Source organism: Marmota flaviventris, chromosome 3 (genome assembly GCF_047511675.1).
Source record: "Marmota flaviventris isolate mMarFla1 chromosome 3, mMarFla1.hap1, whole genome shotgun sequence".
Classification (NCBI taxonomy): Eukaryota; Metazoa; Chordata; class Mammalia; order Rodentia; family Sciuridae; genus Marmota; species Marmota flaviventris.
Window position 1 is genome coordinate 26,014,424 of NC_092500.1, and position 20,742 is coordinate 26,035,165.

The following is a 20,742-nucleotide window of genomic DNA, read 5'->3' on the forward strand; positions in this document are numbered from 1 at the left end:
CTTTGATCAGGAAGCTCAGAACACTAACTATGAAGTTAGTAATGGTTTCAGTATTATTGCAAGTCATAATGGAAATGATATGCAGTATGGTAGAAAGAAAAAGAAAAAAAAATCTCAAGAATTGTTAATTAACTTCACTGTTTCTCCACAAATGCTAGGAGTATTAAAAACAAGATTTCTGAAGTGCAAACATCAGGATTTAATGAACAATGGGATGTAATTGAAGTAACAGAGAATGACTTAATCGGGACAGTGGGTTGTTTAATTACGGGGATAATGGATCTTCTGCAAGGACAATCTAAATGGAACAGAAGGAGCTGGAGTGAAGAAGCCCATAGATGACACTCCTGCTTGAGGTGGCCAGAGCTGTTATATATGAAATATTTCATTAAACATGATTGTCCCAAAATGGTAACCGCTGGGGAAAAAGACAGGATTGGTGTGGGCCAGCATAAACTTTCAATAAATCATAATGGAGGCACTAAGATTTGTGCAGGTGGGTACCTGTGCTTTCTCAAGAATTTCTAATAACCTTTTTTTTTTAAGAATTTTTTAAATAACTTTATTTATTTATGTGGTGCTGAGGATCGAACCCAGTGAATGCCTTACCCATGCTAGGCAAGTGCTCTGTCACTGAGCCCCAGCCCCAAGAATTTCTAATAATCTTAAAGACGTTCTTATAGATATGAGAATGAGTGCAATAATATGTTTGTCAGAACCCTGTTTCCCAGGGTGCCAAGATGCTATCTCTCCGGTACAGCAGACTGGCAAGCTCATTTCCTGGGTTTAAGAGTTCAAAAAACCATTGCTCGCTTAACTTTGATTACAAGTCAACCTCCTCTTGCTAATTCAGCACGCCTGCTACGAGTTATTGGTTTTTCTCATCTCCTCTTGAAAGTGAAGCAAATGTCCTTTCTCCCATGTGGGTACATGTTCCTGGAACTGAGATCCTCAAGCTTTTGCTAGCTCCTCCAGAGTTGCATGTGATCTGTAATGAAATCATGCTCGACACAGGGCAGGGGAGGAAGGGCCTGAGAGGCACCATGACAAAATCTAGTGGGGCTATAATTTTGCAGTGGGAGAAAAACAGCAGAGCAACAGGACTTGTTCCTATTCTCCTTGTCTGAACCTAAATTCCTGGATATTAAAGGAAGACTAGGGTCCTGTGTGCAGACAAGCCTTCCCCAGCTGCTAGCCCTGGGAGCAAGCTGATCTTAGGGTGGTTGGCCTCACTGGGCTTGCCTGGGGCACCCGGATAGCCAGTAGCTCTTGGTATAAGAGGAACAGTAGCTTTACGGCTTTTGGCTCCGACTGAGGAAAGACAGGAGTTTTCCACCCAGGACGTAAGGAACAAAGCATGACTTTCCAGGGCACATTTGTTAGTATAATGATTTCACGTATAAGAAGTTGGCAGGATGGCTTTATGTTCTAGAAAACACCCCACACCTCAGGGAGAACACATCCTAATCTTAGAGGTGTGAAACCTAACTTTTAGGTTGTTATACGAGATGCTGTGTTTCTGAGCATGTAGTCGAATGGGGGTTCGGGGCTTGTTCTCAAAAGTGTCCCTGCTATGGCACCAGGCTCTGTCATTTCAAGTTGCTCATATAGCTGTTCTCCATTTTTTCTCTGACTTTCCTTTCCTTGAAAGAATCTCTCTCTCTCTCTCTCTCTCTCTCTCTCTCTCTCTCTCTCTCTCACACACACACACACACACACACACACACAATGAGTTTGTTCACCACACCTTGTTTTCAATTACATAAACCACCTCTGGCAAATTTAGCAAAGCAAGACTTTAAAACCATTGGGTGTATAGCTTGGGAGGGGGGGAGAAGTGAAGTGGGAAATGGAAGGGGAGGGAGGAAGGAAGAAAATTAGAAATATGATGGTTCAGGCTGGGGGAACTTGCCTGAAAGGAAATGAAAAACCTTAAATTTTTTATATTGACCTTCTGCTAACGTTTTGTCACAAGAGCTTAGATGGGATCATGTGCCCTCTCTTGGGCTTCTAGTATAATCACCCACCATGAAAGAGACATTGGGACAGGTCCAATAAAAGAGATTTAAAAACCATTCTTACAGGAAAGGCCCCTAGAAACAAGTGGCCCGCCCTCTTTTCCAGTCTCAACTAACCACCCGTATATCTGAATTTGAAGAGGAAGCAATGTAGATTTAATTTTCCATTCACCTTTTCCCCTGGGGCTGTGAGAGGGAAAAAAAAAAAGAAAGAAAAAATTTTTTTAAGAGTCAACATGAATTTCTTCAACATCAAGTAACGTTTTGATGAGTTGAGTGCTAACAAATCAGAAACACATGGTCTTAATTGACTGTGAAATAAATAATATTTCAAAATGAAAGGCAGAAGAAGCATTCAGATGTGAAGCATTAAAAAGGACTCAAACCTCAAAAGTTGCTTCAGGCATCTGACTTCTTCCCCCAGTACCCCCCTTCCTTCCCTCTTCTTCCTGTCAAGTTTCAATGTTTTCATGAAAGTGAAATACTGCTGGGTTCCCCCACCTCCATTCACATGTAAACAGTTCTCTTTGGGGACCCTCTTGGTCTGTTTTCTGTTGTTATAACAAATGTCAGCCTCACCAGAGGCTGGGTGGTTTATGAAGGAAAGACGCTAAAGTAGCTCACAGTTTTGGATGTCCAAGAGCATAGTGCCAGCATCTACCGGCTTCTGGTGAGGGTCAAGGGCTGCTCACCAAGAGGGAGAAGAAAGCAGCCCAGAAAGCCACCCATGATAATGACCCACTCCCACGGGACTACCTCCACCCCACTCATGGCCTACTTAGCTCTGAAGGCCCTGGCAGCTAGCAGTACCCTTATGCTTCAATTTCAATGTGAGTTTGGTGGCAACAAACCATATCCAAGCTATCACAGACAACTAAGGGCTTCTGAAAACGTTTCAAAGTAAAAGCATGAGCATCTTCTAGGTTAGGACAAAGAGCCTGGGTTTGCAGACAAAACCAGGATCAACAAGAGTCCTCAGGCCCTGATACAAAGCTAGTCTTTTGTTCTCCACACTGGTCACATGTCAGAATTATCTGAAGATATTAAAAATATATCCATTCCTGGGCCCAATCTCCAATCCTGATGGAAGGTCCAGGCACTTCTAGATTTAATCTGTGTTTCTGACATGTTGAATGAGACCTGGATTAAGATGAATAAAGTTCTACAGAGCACTTATATGTCTGGTGATATTCTAAGTGCCTTATACAACGAGACTCTCTTAATCCCCATAATGGCCCCATGTGATAGGCAGGTGCCATGACTGTTATGTTTGTCTTGCACATGGGGAGACTGAGGCACAAAGAGGTTTGAGACTTGCCCAGTGTCACATAGGTAGCCAGTGGCAGGATTCAAACCCGCCTGCTTCTTAACCTCTATAACACTAGTTCTCAACGCAACATTGCAACATCAGGTAGCTCATTAGAAATGCAGGTTCCCGGGCCACATTCTAGACCCACTGAAGCAGAGACTCTGGGGTGATAACCAGCTCTAATAAGCTCTCTCGGTGAGCATGATGCATGGTAAAGTTTGAGAACCCCTGCATTCTCTCTCAGATGCAGATTGTGGACTTCTAGCTCTGCATCCCACCTCTCAGATGGCAGTGGAGCAGGGTGCCATCTTTAATGGAGGAATAAGCTACATCTGGTGCAATGGAACTAGCTGATCTATGGACTCCTTGCCCACCAGAGCACATAACCATCGCCCAGTTCTTAACAGTGTGGTGCCTTCTCCAATTAGGGAGTGAATTCTTCCAGGATGACAGCACAGGATTCCATCCAGAGTGAAGCCACAGGAGCCTCAGCTCCTTAGCGAGCAATGCCCAAACCCCAACGTAATCTTTTCCTCCCTTTCCACTAAAGGAGATGGTAAAGAAGCCAAGTCTCCATAAAGCCAAAGATCAAACCAAAACACAGCAATCTCGTTCCCAAGACAACATTAACAGAAAAGCTTAAAAATTCTTAAGTCATTGTGCAGATAGTTCCCTCACGGGGCTCCCTCTCTGAAATTCTTGAATGTGACCCCGCTTGGTCTCTCTCCTATAGGAAGGATAGCAGGTGGGTGGAGTGGGAATGGGTTAAAAGGAAGTTCTCTGAAGGGTAAAACCCTCGGCAGCCAGGCAGTCATCCTCCTGCAGTGATTTACAGCGTCCCTCTAAAAATATCTATGAGATCACAGTACATTAAGTGCATGACACCAAACATTTGTAACTAATCCATGAAAATAAAGTAAGGGCGTCATGTTGCATGGGGAACGCAGTGGAATTTGTCTTGTGTTATCGTTCTAAAATAAGACGGCCTCAATTTGGTTGAAATATATCTTCACACATTGTCTTCCCAGAGCAGAGCCATTTGAGAAATTCTGATTGCAATTATAAGTGCTGAATAGGGAGTACTTTGCATTTCCTTTGATGATGCTGAAAGCTATAAGCAATCCTGATATTAAAATCTTTGGAAATTGATGAGTACCCCAGGCATCATTACAATGCTTTCTCACCCAATCCGAGTAATTAGAATCTATTATGTGAACACGTGTTAATATTTTATCAACTACTGCTTTGAATTAACTAAACGTATGAGGCTGCCTGTCATAAAGGGTGTCAGTTCATTTTAAGTGACCCACCCCCCTTCCACCCCCACCCTGTTTCCCAGCCAGGACTTCTGAGTCTGGATACAGTGCTTTATGGCAAACATACCACAGTACTGAATTCGGGAACTTGCCACAGCAGCCAGTCTTCATTAAGGGTGTACAGCGCTTTGCAAGTGATTACGTCTACCGGACCCTTGTTGATTTTCTGGTTCAGAGTCGTCACCAGCAAATAGAATGGTTCTCCAACAGTCTCCTTGGAAAAGATGCAAAAGCAACAGTTAGTTTTCCGCGGAAGCCACTGTACTTTCCAAAGAATTAAAGTTTCAATTTATGGCAATACGACAAGAGACAGGAGGCAGTGTTTTCTAACAATCAACATGAAACTCCCAAGAAAATACATATTGCTTCACTTGGGATTGAGAGCAAAACCCAGGAAACCGCCTCCTCTCCTTCCCCGGTGCATATGCGCGTTTGCGCATGCATGCATCCATTTGCACCAGCACACCCCTGTAATTCTGTTTCCTTGAGTTTAAGTGCATACATGGTAGACCATGCTCACCTGTGGGTTACTGCCAAGGAACAGTCAGTAGACGCTGAGATTAACCTGTGTTTACATTTTTATTTAACTGCTTTTAGCAAACCAAAAATAAATGACATTTTAAAAAATGCACAATAATTAGCCTTGGTAATAAGGATGAATATATGAACATTAATACATTTGCCAAGGAGGGTTTTTTATGATTTTTTTTTTTTTTTTTTTTTTTGTGTGTGTGAACAGCTTTTCACGAGGGCACTGACTTCAGTTAAACTGTCTGCAGCCTTGTCTCTTCCCAATGTGCCAGGCCTGTCCCTGGCTGTCCCAGGACACCTCCTCACAATCCCATCCAGGCACCTATGCTTGTACTGAGCCACAGAGGTAGTCTGGGTTATTCCTTTCCCTGGACCACAAGCCAATTCATTTCCTCTAAGACTTTGCCCAAACGCTCAGCCCTGTCCTGATGGTTTCTGATTCCAAACTTCTGCCACATGCTCTTTTTCCTGGATGGGGAGCTGCCTCCTCCAGGCTGTTACTAAAATACCTCAAACAGGTAGCTACTCTCTGTTGGGAAGGACTCTGAGCAGCTCATGCCAGAGGCAGTGTGTTCTGCTTCCACAGCATCCTCCCAAGGCATGTAGCCCTAGGTCAGCTAGAGAGTGTTTGCTAAATAATAAACCTTCTATGATCCACTGATAGTCAGCTGATACATGGGGGAGGAAGAACGCTGACAGGGCCAGGAAGTCAAAGTGCCTTAGAGAAGATAAAAAGCAGCCACGTGGCTATGGCTGGAAGCACCAGTTTACAAAAGTCAAGTTTTAGAGCCATCATGCCCAGTTTTCAAACGATCCCACTGACTTTCACATGCTTTCTCTTGAACAGGTAAATTACCTATGAGCTCTTTTAAGTCTCCTGGGGACACCCCACCCATCCTATCCCTTCCTTTATCCTTAACTGCAAGCACATTTGCCCTTCCCAGCCCTGGGGCTTCCTCTTGCCCCTTCTGCCACTGTCCTCCTCCCATGTCCCACCCTCCACTGGGCTCCCTTCACCCCCTCTGTCTCCCCTACTGAAACAACCTTGAGTTGCTTCTTCAGTGCAGGGAAGAGATGGAATGTTTCCAAGGCGGGGAGGCCAGTGGGACCGAATATGATCTCTAACGCTCATGAGAAACTTCCTTTATTTGGTGGTTCACAAATTCACTGTTTTCTGCTCTTTCTCCCCACCCCCTTGGGTAATGTCCTGACCACAAACCCAGAGCCAAACTTCTCTCTTCCTCCAGAGCAGATCAGAGATGGGGCTGAGCACCTCTGTGCAGGGGAAAAGGCATGCCCATAGAGACTGGATGGGGCGGGGGGGGGGGGGGGGCCGGGTCTCCTGGACTGTGTGAAGGGACAGCTACTGACTCCAGGGTCCTCTGGTCAGGATTCTTCAGACTAACCACACTGAGTTAGTGACATCTGGGATTACGCTGCTGCCCACATTCAAGGTTCTAAACCTGGCTAGTCATCACCAGAATCCCTTGGGGCACTAGTAGAAATTCAGATGCCTGGGCCCTCTGGGCCCCTCATTAGTAGTCTGGGTTATTCCTTTCCCTGGACCACAAGCCAATTCATTTCCTCTAAGACTTTGCCCAAACACTCAGCTCCTCTCCTTTCTGGAGAGGAGGCACAGGCATCCATAGTTTTCAAACCTTTCCAGGGGTAGGGTGGGGGATTCTGATGCGTGGTCAGTTTAGGGAACCAGAGGGCCATGAGGCTTCTTTCTCACCACAGAACACAAGGTCTAGGTGAATCACACCTGCTGGGGACTGACTCCCCTCCCACAGGGGCTAGGCTTAGGTACTCCAGCAGAACAGGGCTGACCCTCTTCTCAGCACACAGTGGGGTGGCTAAGAGGTCTAGCTTCTGATGCTGTTCCACACCAACAGCAGGACCCGGAGAGAGTGCCACCTCTTCTGTGTGCCTCATTTGTCCCAAATGCAACATGATCAGAGGGGCACTTGCCTCACAGGACTGTGAGGGGATTACATGAGAAAAAGTGAGAAAAGCTCTATGATGCTTGGCACGCTAATAAATGGCAGCCACCAATTGTTTTCCCCACCAGTCCTTAGCGTTTTGGAGGAGGAAATTACCTAGCACTGGTGGAGCTAGTGCTGCCCACTAGACATCTGTGGAGCCGGGTGGGATGCCCAGGGCCATCAATGGCCCACAGTCCCCTGGCACCTGGTTGAGATGGCTCCGCAGCCCCCCCGCCCCCCCAAGGAATTATTCCACTGAAAGCGAAAGTATCAAGTATCACCGACTGGCTGGATGCCACTTCCTCTGGGGAGCTGAGCCTCCCACTCAACACCCAAGTGCTCCCCGCACACTCTTGAATCAGCACCGAGAAATCCTGACCCAGAATGCTTTGCTCAAAGGGGCCGCTTGGGCTGGAAGCCCAGATTTTCTGAATACCTCACCCCTTTCAAGCCCCAAAGCAGCCTTTGAGAGCGCAGAGTAAGCATCACAAGATCCCAGAAGACAGCGCTGGAGGGGAATTTAGGGAATTTAAAACCAATGACCACACCCCTCTTGGGGTGCAGAGAAAAGGGATGCCCGGATGGAAAGAGCTGGTCCAGTGGCACCCCGCTAGCCTCTCTGCTTCTAACAAGACCCCAAGTCCACTGCTTTCTGCTCCTTCAGGGGTTCTCAAATATGGGCACACAGGATTACCCTGAGGAGCTTATGAAAAGCAGGGATTACTGGGCCAGCCCATGAGCCCTGGGTTTAGCAGGACTGTGGGGGGCAGGAGATGCCCTCTGAAGACCAAGACCAGGGAACTGGGCGAGAGGCTCCCAGCCTCTGATCAGCAGCAGTTTTGGCTGAAATGAGAATAGTGGGAAGCAAAAAATATTCACACCCAAAATAACCACTTGACACCTCCCCAAAGCATATGATGATTTATACCAAGTAAACAGAAAAGAAGGCAGATTTCATTAATCTTAATAAACGGGCATTGCCTCAGGAGAAGAAGGAGTCGGTAAAAAAAATTTTTAAAAAATTGTGCATCTACTCTAAGATTGCATTAAACATTAAACTAAGCACAGTCTATTTAAAGTGCTGCTTTTGGATCTAAACTTAAGTAGCACTGTTAAAACCTGTGGCATAGCAGTGTATCTTATTCAGAGTTTAATTAGATTTTGAAACTAGCTGCAAATACACAATTATGCAGTTTTTCTAGAACCTGGATGACTGGTAAAATTAAAGAAGGATAAGAACCTTCTGTACTGGGGTCCTCAGAGGGCCAAAGAAAGATTGAGTTCAAGGCATACCTTTATTTTCATATTAATATTTTATAATAATAATGGCCAGCATTTATGGAATGCTTGCTCAGTACTAAGGGATTGCATACATCTTCTCATCTGTGCTTCAAAACAGTCCCAAAATAGTCATCTTTTCTCCAATTCTACTGGCTACACAACAAATAAGTGGTAAAGTCTAGATTCAGATCAAGCCCACCAGCCCACTGTACTAACCATGGAATCTATGGAAAGTTTGCTTGTGAAAAGATTTTCAGATTCAATTAAATTGCAACCACGTTCAGTCAATCACTCCAAGACAGTGAACTCTAGAGGGAGGAGGCTCTTTGGGGACTTCTTTAACCTGGAATGGCTGGTAAGAATCGACTGTCATTAGCTCATGGTGTATTGGTAGGTAATGGTACTTCTAAAATGCTTCAGAGGATCTGAAGACAGTGTTTTTGTCAATGCCTGAATTATTTCCTCTTCCCAGTACATTATCTTAAATGGGCAGGCGGGGCCCTGGGTGTTAAAGCTGGGAAGGTGAGCTCACTTGGATAATCTTACCTGAGAAAATCCTAAATGAATCACAATTGCACAGGCCAGTTACAGAGAAAGTGATTTTTTTCCCCCTCTGTCTGCTCCCAGTAAGGACCAGGATTGAATGTGGTTAAACGCTGACACTATGGTGCATTCAGGACTTTCTCAGGCAAAGACATCAGTATCTACTAAAAATAACTGCCTATTGTCTTACCTCTGACACTGCTGAGGATACGGCACTTACCCGAAGAAAACCAGAAAGGCAGACGGACATCCAATTTGTGAGAAGTTTTTCAACCACCGACTCTGTGCGCCTTAGCATGAGTTTGGGCTGCATGTTACTGGACTGTTCCATCAAGTCCCTGGTCAGCACCTCCAGGATGCTGGTCAGGTAGACCAGCTTGGTTTGCAGAGCAATGGTTAAGAAGGAGGCAAACAGACACCTGTTTAAAAACAGAGCCTCCATTAACCACCAGTTGCTAGCTTGGGTGGACACTCATAGTGGCTTCCAAGGATGCTTACTGGGCAAGGGGGTGCTTCTTCTCGGGCGCTTTAGTGTTTTCATATGTAGTTTCTGACCACTACTATCTTTCTGTCATAAAACCAACTTTAGGACATTTTCTGTGTTTTTAGCCCTTAAACTAGAGTGGTATCAAGAAGTGAATCCTTTCCCAAATGTTTAGTTTTTTTTTTTTTTTTAATTAAAAATAATACTTCTGCTTTTCTGATTGAGAATTTGTTTTCTCAGTGTAGGGGTTTTTCAGGGTTTGGGAGGGGGTTGTTGTGTGCATGTGTGTCTTCAAAATAAAATCTGTGTTGGGTTGGTGTGATGGCACTGCAGACACCCTGGCTGCTAAGGGCTCCCACAGAAGGCCTCTGGAAGAGTGTATCCAGGTTCAGAAGTGGTTTGGAAGTGAAATAAGGGGCTCAGGTTTTATCATCTCTGCTTAAGGGGCTTTCAAAATAGAAAAGAATTGACTAATACCTGTCCTTTACTGAGAAGTTCTTCTGCTTTTCTAGTGTATGGATGACAGTCACCAGGAAACTTTTATTACAGATCAGGGCATCCAAAGCTGTGAGACTTTCATTCTTGTCATTGGCATCTCTATTCTGGAAAAAAAAAAAAAAACAAAGAAAAAAAAACACCAAAGAATATAATATAATATAATAATATACTCGAACGTTTAAAGTTAGAAAGTAGATTCCACAATGGGTTTTCCAAGACAATGAATTATTTAATATTGAATTCATGATCCAAAAAACCCACAATAAAAATTCAAAGCAATAATAATGGAGATGATAATGTTGATGATAACACTATGAAAGTCAGGCAGTCACTGGGCTAAAAATGAAAACTTAGAGACTTACATGCATATCTTCGGTGAAGATGTGTGTGAAGCCACCTGACTGAGAGGAAGGAGACACTTTTATTATTCATAACATCCAAAGGAAATGAATAGTGTATTTTTGTTATAATACCCAAGTCCGTTTTAATAAAGTAGAGACGCTATTTGCTAATCTGAAGAGCCCCCGGGCATATGCTTGCTACATAACCTCTAATACATAATAAATAATTATTATTCAGCTCTCAAGAAACACCAAAGAATCTGAAAGCCTCTACGAAGAGTAACAGTCATTGCATGTGAGTCCCATTTTTTGGTGGATGAAAGTATCATCTTGCATTTTGAAAGAATGGACTCGAAAGTTAAAGAAGTGGTGTTTGAAGAAGATTATGCAAATGTCAGACCACTCCTCAAGCATTTACCTTCCAAGGATACACACTAAATTATGCCGGTAAATTTTCACAGGTCTAAGCTAAGTAGCATCTACTGTCTGGGTACACACTGTCACTGGGAAGGGGGTAGGAGGGGTGTTAAAAGTGTAGCTACTGGAGCCAAACTACCTGGTTTTATCTCATACAGGTCGCATGACTTTGGACAAGTTACTTAACCTCTCTGCACTTGAGTTTCCTCATATGTAAAATGGGGACGATCATGGCTCCCACCTTGCTGGCTTAGCGTGGAAATGAAATGATCGAGTTCCTGCAATCCATGTCAGCTAGTGACATGTCCTCTGAAATCCCGAATTTGGCAAACTAGGTGATGATGCTGTTATCCCACTGGTTTTGAAAAATATTTTTATGTACTATGCTACAGAGCTCCTAAACATAAACTTTTGAGTTTTTAAAAATGTATCATAAATCTTAGTGCAATTAATAATTAAAATTTAAAAGCATGCTGAGTATCACTTTAAATGAATCAACTTAATGGAACATAAACTCAAACATTCAGTTTTCTTTTTCTTCTCTCTCCCACTCCCTGTGGTCATACTTTCCTCAGAAAAAAAGGGGGGAGGAAAAAGCAAGAAGCAATACCAAAAACTAAACCATAACAACAACAACAAAAAAAAGAACCTATCCTGGATTTCATTTTCTAGTCTCTACTGTTTTCCTGTTGAATCAATTTCACATAAATGGGCAGTTTAAACAGGTTGACTCTTTAAAAAAATTTTTTTTTATTTAGTGTTTGGTACCAGGGATTAAACCCAGGAGCATTAACCACTGAGCCACATCCCCAGCCCTTTTTATTTTGATTTAAGAGACAAGGTCTCACTAAGTTGCTAAGGGCCTTGCTAAGTTGCTGTGGCTGACTTTAAACTCTCTCTCGATCCTCCTGCCTCAGCCTCCCAAGCTGCTAGGATTATTGGCGTGGGCCACTATGCTCGGCTAATCAGGTTGACTCCTGACCTTAGATAGGGAAATGCCACCCTGGCTGGCTGCATTCTAGGCCTTCCTCCTTCCATTGGGATTCCCCTTTTTCCAGGAGGGTAGAGCTTCTGCATACCCTCATTTCTTCCCCTATTTTTGGCAAATCAAAGAAGAGTTGCTATGAGAAGCAAGGCAATCAAAGCCAAAAACAACAGGCAGGGCAAAGAACCAGGGGGCAGGTGAGCTGTGGCTGCCTGGGCACCTGTTTCCCTTGCGTTCTGCCTACTGCTGTCTGTAGGTGTCAATCAGTCAAGTCCTTCCAACACCCAAGCTCCAGGCCTAGGGGATTTGGCTCCTGATCAATCAGCAAAGCGCCTAATTAATATGAGGACTTATCTGCAGCCTGGGGTGCATTTCAAGTGGCGTTATCCTAATATAATGTTTCCCTGTTCTCTCTCTCCTTTCTTAATTATTATAAATTCAATTTTGACTCAGGTTTTCTTGATACGGTTGTGACAAATTAATGCTTGTTTCTCCCATGTCCTCTCTTTTAATGATCCTTCTGACTTCAATTTTTATGGTTTTTCCCAGGTGCCTTTCAAGATTACACATAATTTGGAGTTAAATCAGTTGGCCCTTTTCAACTATTTCTCGTCTCCGAAGTAATGCAGCACTGTTGCTGGGATTTTTTCTTTTCTTTTTTGAGACACTCAGCTTGTAACAGTGTTCCTTTACCCTGGTCACTCCGTCTTGCTCTTGATTACTGAATTTAGAAGATAGGAAGATTTCTTTTTTTGGGCCACAGATTATTCTATTTAGCACTCAAGGGCAATCATTAACTGTAAAAGGCCACACAGTACTCCTGTTGATGGTCGAAATCTCTGTTATTTTATTGCTATTAAATTCTTAATGGGGATCTCAGATTGCTGGGAAATCGGACTCAAGTTGCAACCTTTGCTGAGGCCCTGCGAAGTCATCTATCTGATTCAGGGACTTGAACTCCCCTGCCTGAGCAGAGTACTGCCATAGAAATGGATGAGGCAGCAAATGGCAAATCTTGGTGCCCAGTCATCTTGGAGGATAAGTTAAAAAAAAAAATACAAGTACAAAAAGTTGAAATCTTATTTATAGCCTTCTTGATTTACAGTACTAAGGGTTGGCTCCAAAAACATGTGGGTGTTTTATGGAGGTATCCCAACCTCCAGACACAGCATCGCACATCATGGTGTCCACTTCTAGAATTATGGAGAAGCTGGAAACTGCTTACTGCATGTGTCTGGGTTTCTGAACTCTAGGCTTCTAGCCAAATGTAGCTGACAAACTTCTGGTAAGGTGATACAAACTCTCCTTTGACCTGGAGAGATTTCTGGCTTTGCTTAGAAGTCTAGACTGAAACATGAGTGCTGACAGGTTCCAGAGGTTGGGTCTCTGTGGTTGGGTCACCAGTTCCGGACCAGAAAATAAAAGCAAGATGGCGGAACTGGGGCATCCAGACGTGGAGGTGATGATACAGAGGATGAGTGAGGACCTCGCCAAAGTCTTGGGAGGGTAAATGAAGAAGGCTGAGTGAGTGGGTGAGGAAATGGAGGTGTCTGAACAGAGGTGAGACCCAAAACCCAAAAGGCTAAGTAGACTACTCTTCTGAGTTCTACAACAATTAATCATTTCGTGTTGCTGTTTCTACTAAACAAGGATAATACAAATGGGTCAGCTGAAGAAAAACTGCCCAAGAAAAGCATAAACATTGCTAAAATGCCTGTTATCCACAACCCAAACTCCATCCACGTCTGCTTTTCTTTCTTTTGGCTGAGCGTACTCCTCACTTCCAATTGAGAAGTAATAGTGAATAATCTAGTAGCTGCAATGTAAGTCAAGCAGATAAACACAACAAATTGGCCAGCCCACAATTTATTGATTTCTAAATGAATTAGCTCACTTCCCTGCTACCAATTCAGTGCTAAACTGGTAGTAAAATAAAGCAAAAAAAAAAAAAAAAAAAAAATCATCCCTTTGAACTTCCAGCCCTACTAGGTTTTTGTTCCTGGACAAAGACTAATCACCAGTGACCCATCACTGCTTTTGACCCTGATCAATGCAATTAATAATTATCTGCCTTCCTGCTCTGCTCCAACTTAAGCCTAGATTTTTGAACCAAGTGTATTATCTACAGCTGCCTTGGAAAAGCAAACACCTTCATTATTATTCAAGACTCAACCTTAGGAATATGATCAATGCTTCTTTACCTCAGGGAAGAAAGTTCTCAGAGCAAAATGTTTGTAGTCAAGGAAGGGAACAGTTCCAAAACTATCAACCACATCCAATTTATCCATCTGCAGCTCAGCAAAGCCTGCAAAACAGAATCCCAAGAGTAATATTTTAACTCCACAAACAATGGATAAGATCTTCTGCTGTTTTGTCTAACACAGAGTATGACCTTGGTTTTCATTAAAGAAGAAACAATAGATAATTACTTGGTTGGCTGCAGAGAAGAGCTAAAATAAAACACAAAGCCAGGCCCAGGCCCTGCTGTTCTCTGGTCTTCTATTACACAAACAGTTCTCACTACTGCGGCCATCGCCGTGTAAGGGTGAAAATTAAAATACGAGTAAAATAGGCTTGTTTTTCTACAAATAAAATTTTGGACTCACCATCGCGGATCTCCTTCCGGAGTTCGCTTTCCAGAAGCTCCAGCTGTTGACTTTGTTTGCGACTTAGTTCCTTTGATTTCTGCCTGGTCACCCCTACGGCCGCTGGGGAGACAGAGGTGCTGCATCAGGCAGACGTGCAGACGTGTACATTTAAAAGAACAAAACCGAAAAGGAGGAAAAGAATCAGGGGTGGAGAGATGGAGAGAGGAAAACTAGAAAAGAGCATTTAAGAGCTGGATGATATAAGGAAGATTTCCCAGGGAGAGGTCACTGTCAAGAGGAAGATGCTACAGAAAGAAAAAAAAAATCCACTCATTTTAAAAGTGAAAACTAAATCAAATAACCTTCGCTTGTAACCAAAGATCCCAGCTGGCTGAAAAGTAATGAAACAGGCCACGTTTCCCTACAGCCACAGGCCACTGATATTGTTCCATTCTTTTTTCAATGTTTCTAAACATCCCTGGAGAAATAACAGTTGTGAGGCAAATGCAGAAAGAAACCACAGATCCTCCGTTGGCTACATAAGCCAAACTTGCATTGCTCTAATGGGGTGACATAATGGGGAAGCCATAGGACCCCCCCCCCCAAATCTAAACATTGCTTCTTTCTCTGCCCCATCTTGCTTCTGACCCTGCTGTGGAGGAAGTAAGCAGAATGGATTCAGTGCTTTGGTTCAGGTCCCTGCTCTGTCATTTGCTAACTGTGTGACCTTGGATAAGTTCCTTAGGATCTCTGTGTCTGGTTGCTTTATCTGTAAGAGTGCCGCCTTATAGTGATGGATAAGATCCTGTTGACAGGATCATAAGAAATAACTCACCGAAAAACATTTAGAACTGAATCTTTAAGGAGAATGAGTACTCAACAAACTGTCAACTCTCATTATTGTTCTAGAAAAAGTTTCTCCTCATTTAACAGAAATTACAAAATAAAAGGGCTCTGCTACCTATAGGTATAAATGGTACCGGAAGGGACTGCAGCACAGAGGTCGCAGCCCTAACCAAGACATGCACTGTGCGTCTCCAAGATAGGGCTGAGTATGTAGGGACCCTCAAACTTACTGGGCCACAGAACCCCTTTCCAGGACTGTGGCTTGGTTCCTCAGGCTGCACTTTGAGCAACACTGACTCAGGCATGCAAAGGGCGTTAGCGGGCCACATCCATAGGTCATAGAACCTTTCATGGCAAAACCTATGGGTTCTGAGATGGCAGGCCTGGGCAGGGTGCGTTTAGTGTGTCTGCTTGTGACAGAATGGAGGGACTGAAAGTATACTTACTCAAACTGCTGGTGACAACGTGCTCTCTGGAATGTGGAAGAGGGGATGAGCACTGTGAAGGGCTTTGCAGACACAAACAGAGCAATGTGCCACAGTGAGCCTACTTCACCTTAAAGAACAGAAACAACGTCTACAAATGGAGCACAGGGAGTAGGATGGAGAGCCACACAGAGCTCAGAGAATCACTGAGCTGACGTGACTCTCCGCTGAGGCTAGTATGTGTATGAGGTTGCTTAAGAACAGAGGAATCTCAAAGCAGAGGCCAGCATTTGGACTTTACAAGTGACCTTCTTAGCTGAAGCTAACACAGCCAAGACTTTATGAAAATATCAAGCCCAATTTGAGATTCTAGGTAGATGACGGAGCTGGGCAACTTGGGGAGAACATAAAAGATACCTGAATTAATCAACAGGACAAAAGGGGATCTCTGAAAAGTAAATGCATTCCATTAGGCCTATTAATCAAACACACCCCTCTCTCCTTCACTGGACTGGGAACTATTCAAGGCAAAGGACAAGGCTGTAACTCATCTCTCCAGCCAGAGATTTGCACAGTTAGCAGCAACATAACAGAGACTCAGTAGAAAACAAGGTGAATGGATGCAGAGATGAATGAATGAACAAATGAACAAGGGAGGTAGGGAGTAGATACCAGGAAAACTTCAGCAACTGCCTCTACTAGCCTACAATATTAGAAAGGCAATGCTTGTGTTGCATCGACAAATAGGAAGTACTCCATCAGTAGGTGAGAAGACCTCTTCTAAAAAGGAATGAAAAGCATCTCAGAACCAGAGGTCACAAACTCAATGGCAACAGGGAGCAGGTCCACGGGTGGGGTGAGTGATCTCTGGGGAGATGACAAGACTGTGGTAAAACCAGGGAGCTCGTGTCCTCTCTCCAGGGGGCGCCCCTACAAAGCTCTAGTGAACTCCTGCCAGAAACCTACGGGCTCCAGTGATTCAGCTCTTTCAAACTTCCAAGAAAAAACTTTAAATAATTTAAAAATATTGTCAACTTCTTTCAAGTTTTAAAAGATTCTGTGTAGCCCAACAAAACACACCCTGGGCCCAATTCAGCCAGGGGACTGTCACCACGGGAGCCCTGTGTTCACAGGAACCTTGGAACATTGCAAAAGATGATGGAGCACACTTGGCAAAGTCTAGCTCTGTCAGGAAAAGCAGGGCTGGGTAGGGGTAGTCTTTGGTAGAGGGAGAAGGCAGGACGAGGTGACCAAATCCTGGGAATCCATAGTCCCTGAAAATGCTGAAGGAATAACGTAGATGGACATTTTCCCATCAGAAGTCAAAGGACGGCAGAAGCAAAGTGGATCATATGTCTTAAATACCAAGACACCATCTTTTATTAATGAAGCATCCTTAAAAATATATATATCTTTCCAAAGCCCTCTATGTGCGCCTATCAATCCCATCCCCAAATTTTGATTTGGGTTTTCACCCGTTAACACTTAATTGAAGCAAACAGATCCTAAAAGCTGGAAGTCTGCCTGCCTGACGAGAAGCCCCGGGGAATAATCTCTCTGACAAAATTAAACAGGACACTTACCAAAAATGACAATCACCAGCAAGACGGGGAGCACAATCAGAAAATACCAAGTGGAAGGGACAGACTCCTGCTCCACATAAAGCTCCAAGTTTCCCAGTCTGACCTATTGGGACAGAGAGTGTCGTTAGGGCCCAAGGGACTTGAGCATCATACCTGTGTACGTCATTTGTCCCCCAAGTTGTGTCCCCCGAGATACAAAAAGAAGCAGTGAGTGAGGTAGGATTCTGAGTTCAAATCCCACCCCGGGGAGAGATTAGCGAAGTGTCCTTGGGCAAATCAAGAACATCTACTGTGCCTCCGTTTCCTGATGCGTCAGCTGAGGTGTGAAGACTAGACCTGTGGCCTTCAAACTCTGGCCCTCGTTGCCCTGAGAGCCATAAATTGCAGGAGTGGCCCAATAAAGAGGCAGAAGCCCCCCTGCCTTTTATTCTATGAAGGCAACTGGACTTCATTCTTTCTACGCCTCTGCTCCTTGGTGGGTTGATTTTGAATAAGGCATCTTATGGTGAAAACCAGTTTGACGATGCCGACCGGACCGTCCCTGAGAGCTTTCTCCAGCTTTAGCTATTTTGTGGGTGGGGTGGGGAGAGGGTAATGAAAATTTCATAAAACTTGAAAAGGGAAAAACTGTTCTCTATCCTTCTTTCTCTGTAGGTGTGCACAGACGCATTAAGACACAGTTCCATGCTTAGAACCGTGGTTGCTCCTGTGGAGACACCGAGCAAAGAGGAGGGGTGGATTCTGGACCAGCCAGCCCAGGTTCTCCCTCCCAGCCCAACTAGCTGCAGGATCTTGAGTTAGTTACCAACTAGTCCTCAGTCTCCTCATCTCTGAAATGGGATGCTCTGCTGGGCTGTTGGGGGCTAAATGCACTCTACCCTTTTAGTACATTGGCTCATGGTACCCCTGCTCAAAACTCAAAGCCGCTTTCCAGAGCTCCAAAGCCAAGCCCTTGCCATGGCCCACAAGGTCCTAAAGATCTCCCGCTCTCCCTGTTAACGCTCTAACCTCCTGAGAGAGCTCCCCCTTGCTCCCTCCACTCCAACCACACTGATGCTCAAATACACTGCAGGCTGCGGCCTCCGGCCCTTTGCAGCTGTAGTGGCCTCTGCCCAGGACACACCAGCTCAGCTCACTGAGGGCTAGCTCTCTCTCCTCCCCCGGGGGCTCTTGCTCAGATGTCACCTTTCAGGTAAATGCTGCCTTCTTCTGTCCACCACTGGACACTCCCCGCCTCCGCTTCAATTCCCCTTACTTCATCTTCCTCCCTAATGTTTGCCCCCACCCACCACATTTCTAACTTTTTCTCTGAGCTATGTGTCTCTTTACGTAAGTGCCATAAGGACAGGTTTGAGGTTTTTGCTACTATGTCCCCATCACAGTGTAGACACTCGGACTGTGTTGTGAATGGGGAGGAACATTAGCATCACTCCTTCCAGCCACCATGAAGGTGGGAAGGCCTGTGTCCAGCTGGTGTCTATTTATAGTTATTGTTACCCACTTAACCAGATGAATGAAGGGAAGCACAGGGAAGTCAAATGACTTACCTATGGACACACAGCTCTTAACTGATGCAGCTGGGATGTTTTTGCCTTCCAATCTCATATGTTCATTTTCTTGTCCTGTATCCAATTATTTATGACTATAGATCATAAAGATATTTTTTTTTTGGCAGTGCTGGGGATGGAACTGGAATTCGGAGCCTTGCACATGCTAAGCAAGTGCTCTCCCATGGAGATGACATCCCCATTTCCATAAAGCATTTTTTTCATATAGACTTTGCAGACCCTCAAATGTGGCATATGTTAGAAAGGGTGACTTCTAATATGTTTCCCTTCTCAGAGGTCCCACATCTTAATTGTGGGACACAAATACACACTGAAGTGATAGATCCCAAATATCTGTGAAAAGAAGGATCCCAGGAAGCATGACTTCATGGGGAAGGAAGTGGCTTGTGACCCATAGGTTACCAGGTCTCCCTCAGACTCTGATGTTACTCTGGGTGTGCAGAAAAGGCCCTTGTTTGGGGTTATTGCTCAGACATGTCACCTCCACATTTGGGAAAAGAATGACAGCTCATTTGTCAGTGGGTCTGGAGATTCTGCTCGCAGATGCTATGGTCTAAATGTATGGCTAGAACAAAAGCTATCAAGACTCATTAGTATTATACACAATGGTGTGTTCAATGCTTTGACATTCAAACAGGAAAACTGGTGGATTGTGCCAGCTATTTTGGAAAAATTATGCTTGGGCTTGTGGTACCAGCTTTGTTTGTTCTATTTAAAGTGACGATCTAAAGATTCATGAAAGATTCCATTCTGGCCCCCAGGTTAGCCACTGAGCTACCAAAACTCAGGTAAAGATAGCAGGTGGCACTGTCAGGTGACTCACACGGACTTTCTTGGAAGAAGTGGCGATGCTGTTGGCGTTCCTGATGTTTTGAATTTTGCAAAGGATGGTGGTGAGATCTTGGTTTCTGGTAATATTTTCAAAACTGCAATTTAATTGCTTATTTTCCCCATGGAAGAGTGTAATTTCAATGTCTTTCTTGGAAATGTTGAAGTTGTCGTTTTCTTTCTGTGAAAAAAAAAAAAACAAAGATGAAGAAATTAGGACACACGTGGAAAGTCGCAGCACAGCACACCTATACAGCCTGGGCGTGGGAGCATCCCATCCGGAGAGCAGAGAAACATACTTGAATTTTTACTTCCAGTTCTGTGTCAATCTCAGATTCGACTCGATACCCTGTAAATCTGGGGTCCTCGAGATACTGCAAGGTTCCACAGTCCAAGTAGGTGTCTTGTACTCTCAGCTTCACAGCAACATTCGTACGCGCTTTTGAACTCTTTAAGCTGGGGGCCAGAAACATGCAGAAAGTCGCCATACAATGTTCAGAGACCTGGGAGAGAAGCAAAGAGCAACTTAATAACCTAAGGTCCCCAGCTCTGGTCTCTAAGAGCTAAGTGACCCAGGCAACCAAACTTCTTGCAACTTCTGTTTTCCTGTCTGTCTAATGGGGGTAGCAACACCATGTACCTCAGAGGATAAAGTGAATCCTAAATTAAATCAAATGAGATAAGGTCTCATTCAATTAAAGGAGGGGTACATTGGAAAAGATTACACACACACAAAAATGCTTAGGATGCCGTCTTGCACATGGTTAGCACTCAACACATTATTATTTTTTTAAAGATATAGATAGATAGATGGATATAGAATATAGACATATTTAGTTGTAGTTGTACACAATACCTTTATTTTATTTGTTTATTTTTTTGTGGTGCTGAGGATCAAACCTAGCACCTCGCAAGTGCTAGGCGAGTGCCCTACTGCTGAACCACAACCCAGCCTCTCAACACATTATTACTAAACCTGTGATAATGAAAGCTGTCAGAAGGTTATGCAATGGCAAGATAGGCTCTGTAGAGGCTGATGCAGTCTCCAGAAAGGGGAAGACGTTGGCCCAAAGGGCTTAACTGTCTTTTGAAGGAGTCCAGCTAAGTCCCCAGAAATTTCTGGAAGAACAGAGCACAGAGCACAGCCCCTGGCTAGAGCCAGCTCCTGATCTGATTGCGGTGGGCTGAGTCACTCT

At 44.2% G+C, this 20,742-nt stretch overlaps 1 protein-coding gene across 1 annotated transcript in view; it reads right to left on the reverse strand.

Moving 5' to 3' along the window:
- The window catches only part of Plxnc1 (plexin C1), a 145,024-nt gene that overhangs the window by 35,619 nt on the left and 88,663 nt on the right, over positions 1 to 20,742 (reverse strand). Inside the window, exons 13-21 of the mRNA XM_027953425.2 lie at positions 19,846 to 20,049; positions 19,542 to 19,727; positions 17,151 to 17,253; positions 14,315 to 14,416; positions 13,910 to 14,013; positions 10,328 to 10,366; positions 9,945 to 10,069; positions 9,204 to 9,402; positions 4,711 to 4,857 (exon numbers count right to left, since the gene is read on the reverse strand). Coding sequence (XP_027809226.2) covers positions 4,711 to 4,857; positions 9,204 to 9,402; positions 9,945 to 10,069; positions 10,328 to 10,366; positions 13,910 to 14,013; positions 14,315 to 14,416; positions 17,151 to 17,253; positions 19,542 to 19,727; positions 19,846 to 20,049 — 1,209 coding nt within the window. The remainder of the gene's footprint in view (positions 1 to 4,710; positions 4,858 to 9,203; positions 9,403 to 9,944; positions 10,070 to 10,327; positions 10,367 to 13,909; positions 14,014 to 14,314; positions 14,417 to 17,150; positions 17,254 to 19,541; positions 19,728 to 19,845; positions 20,050 to 20,742) is intronic.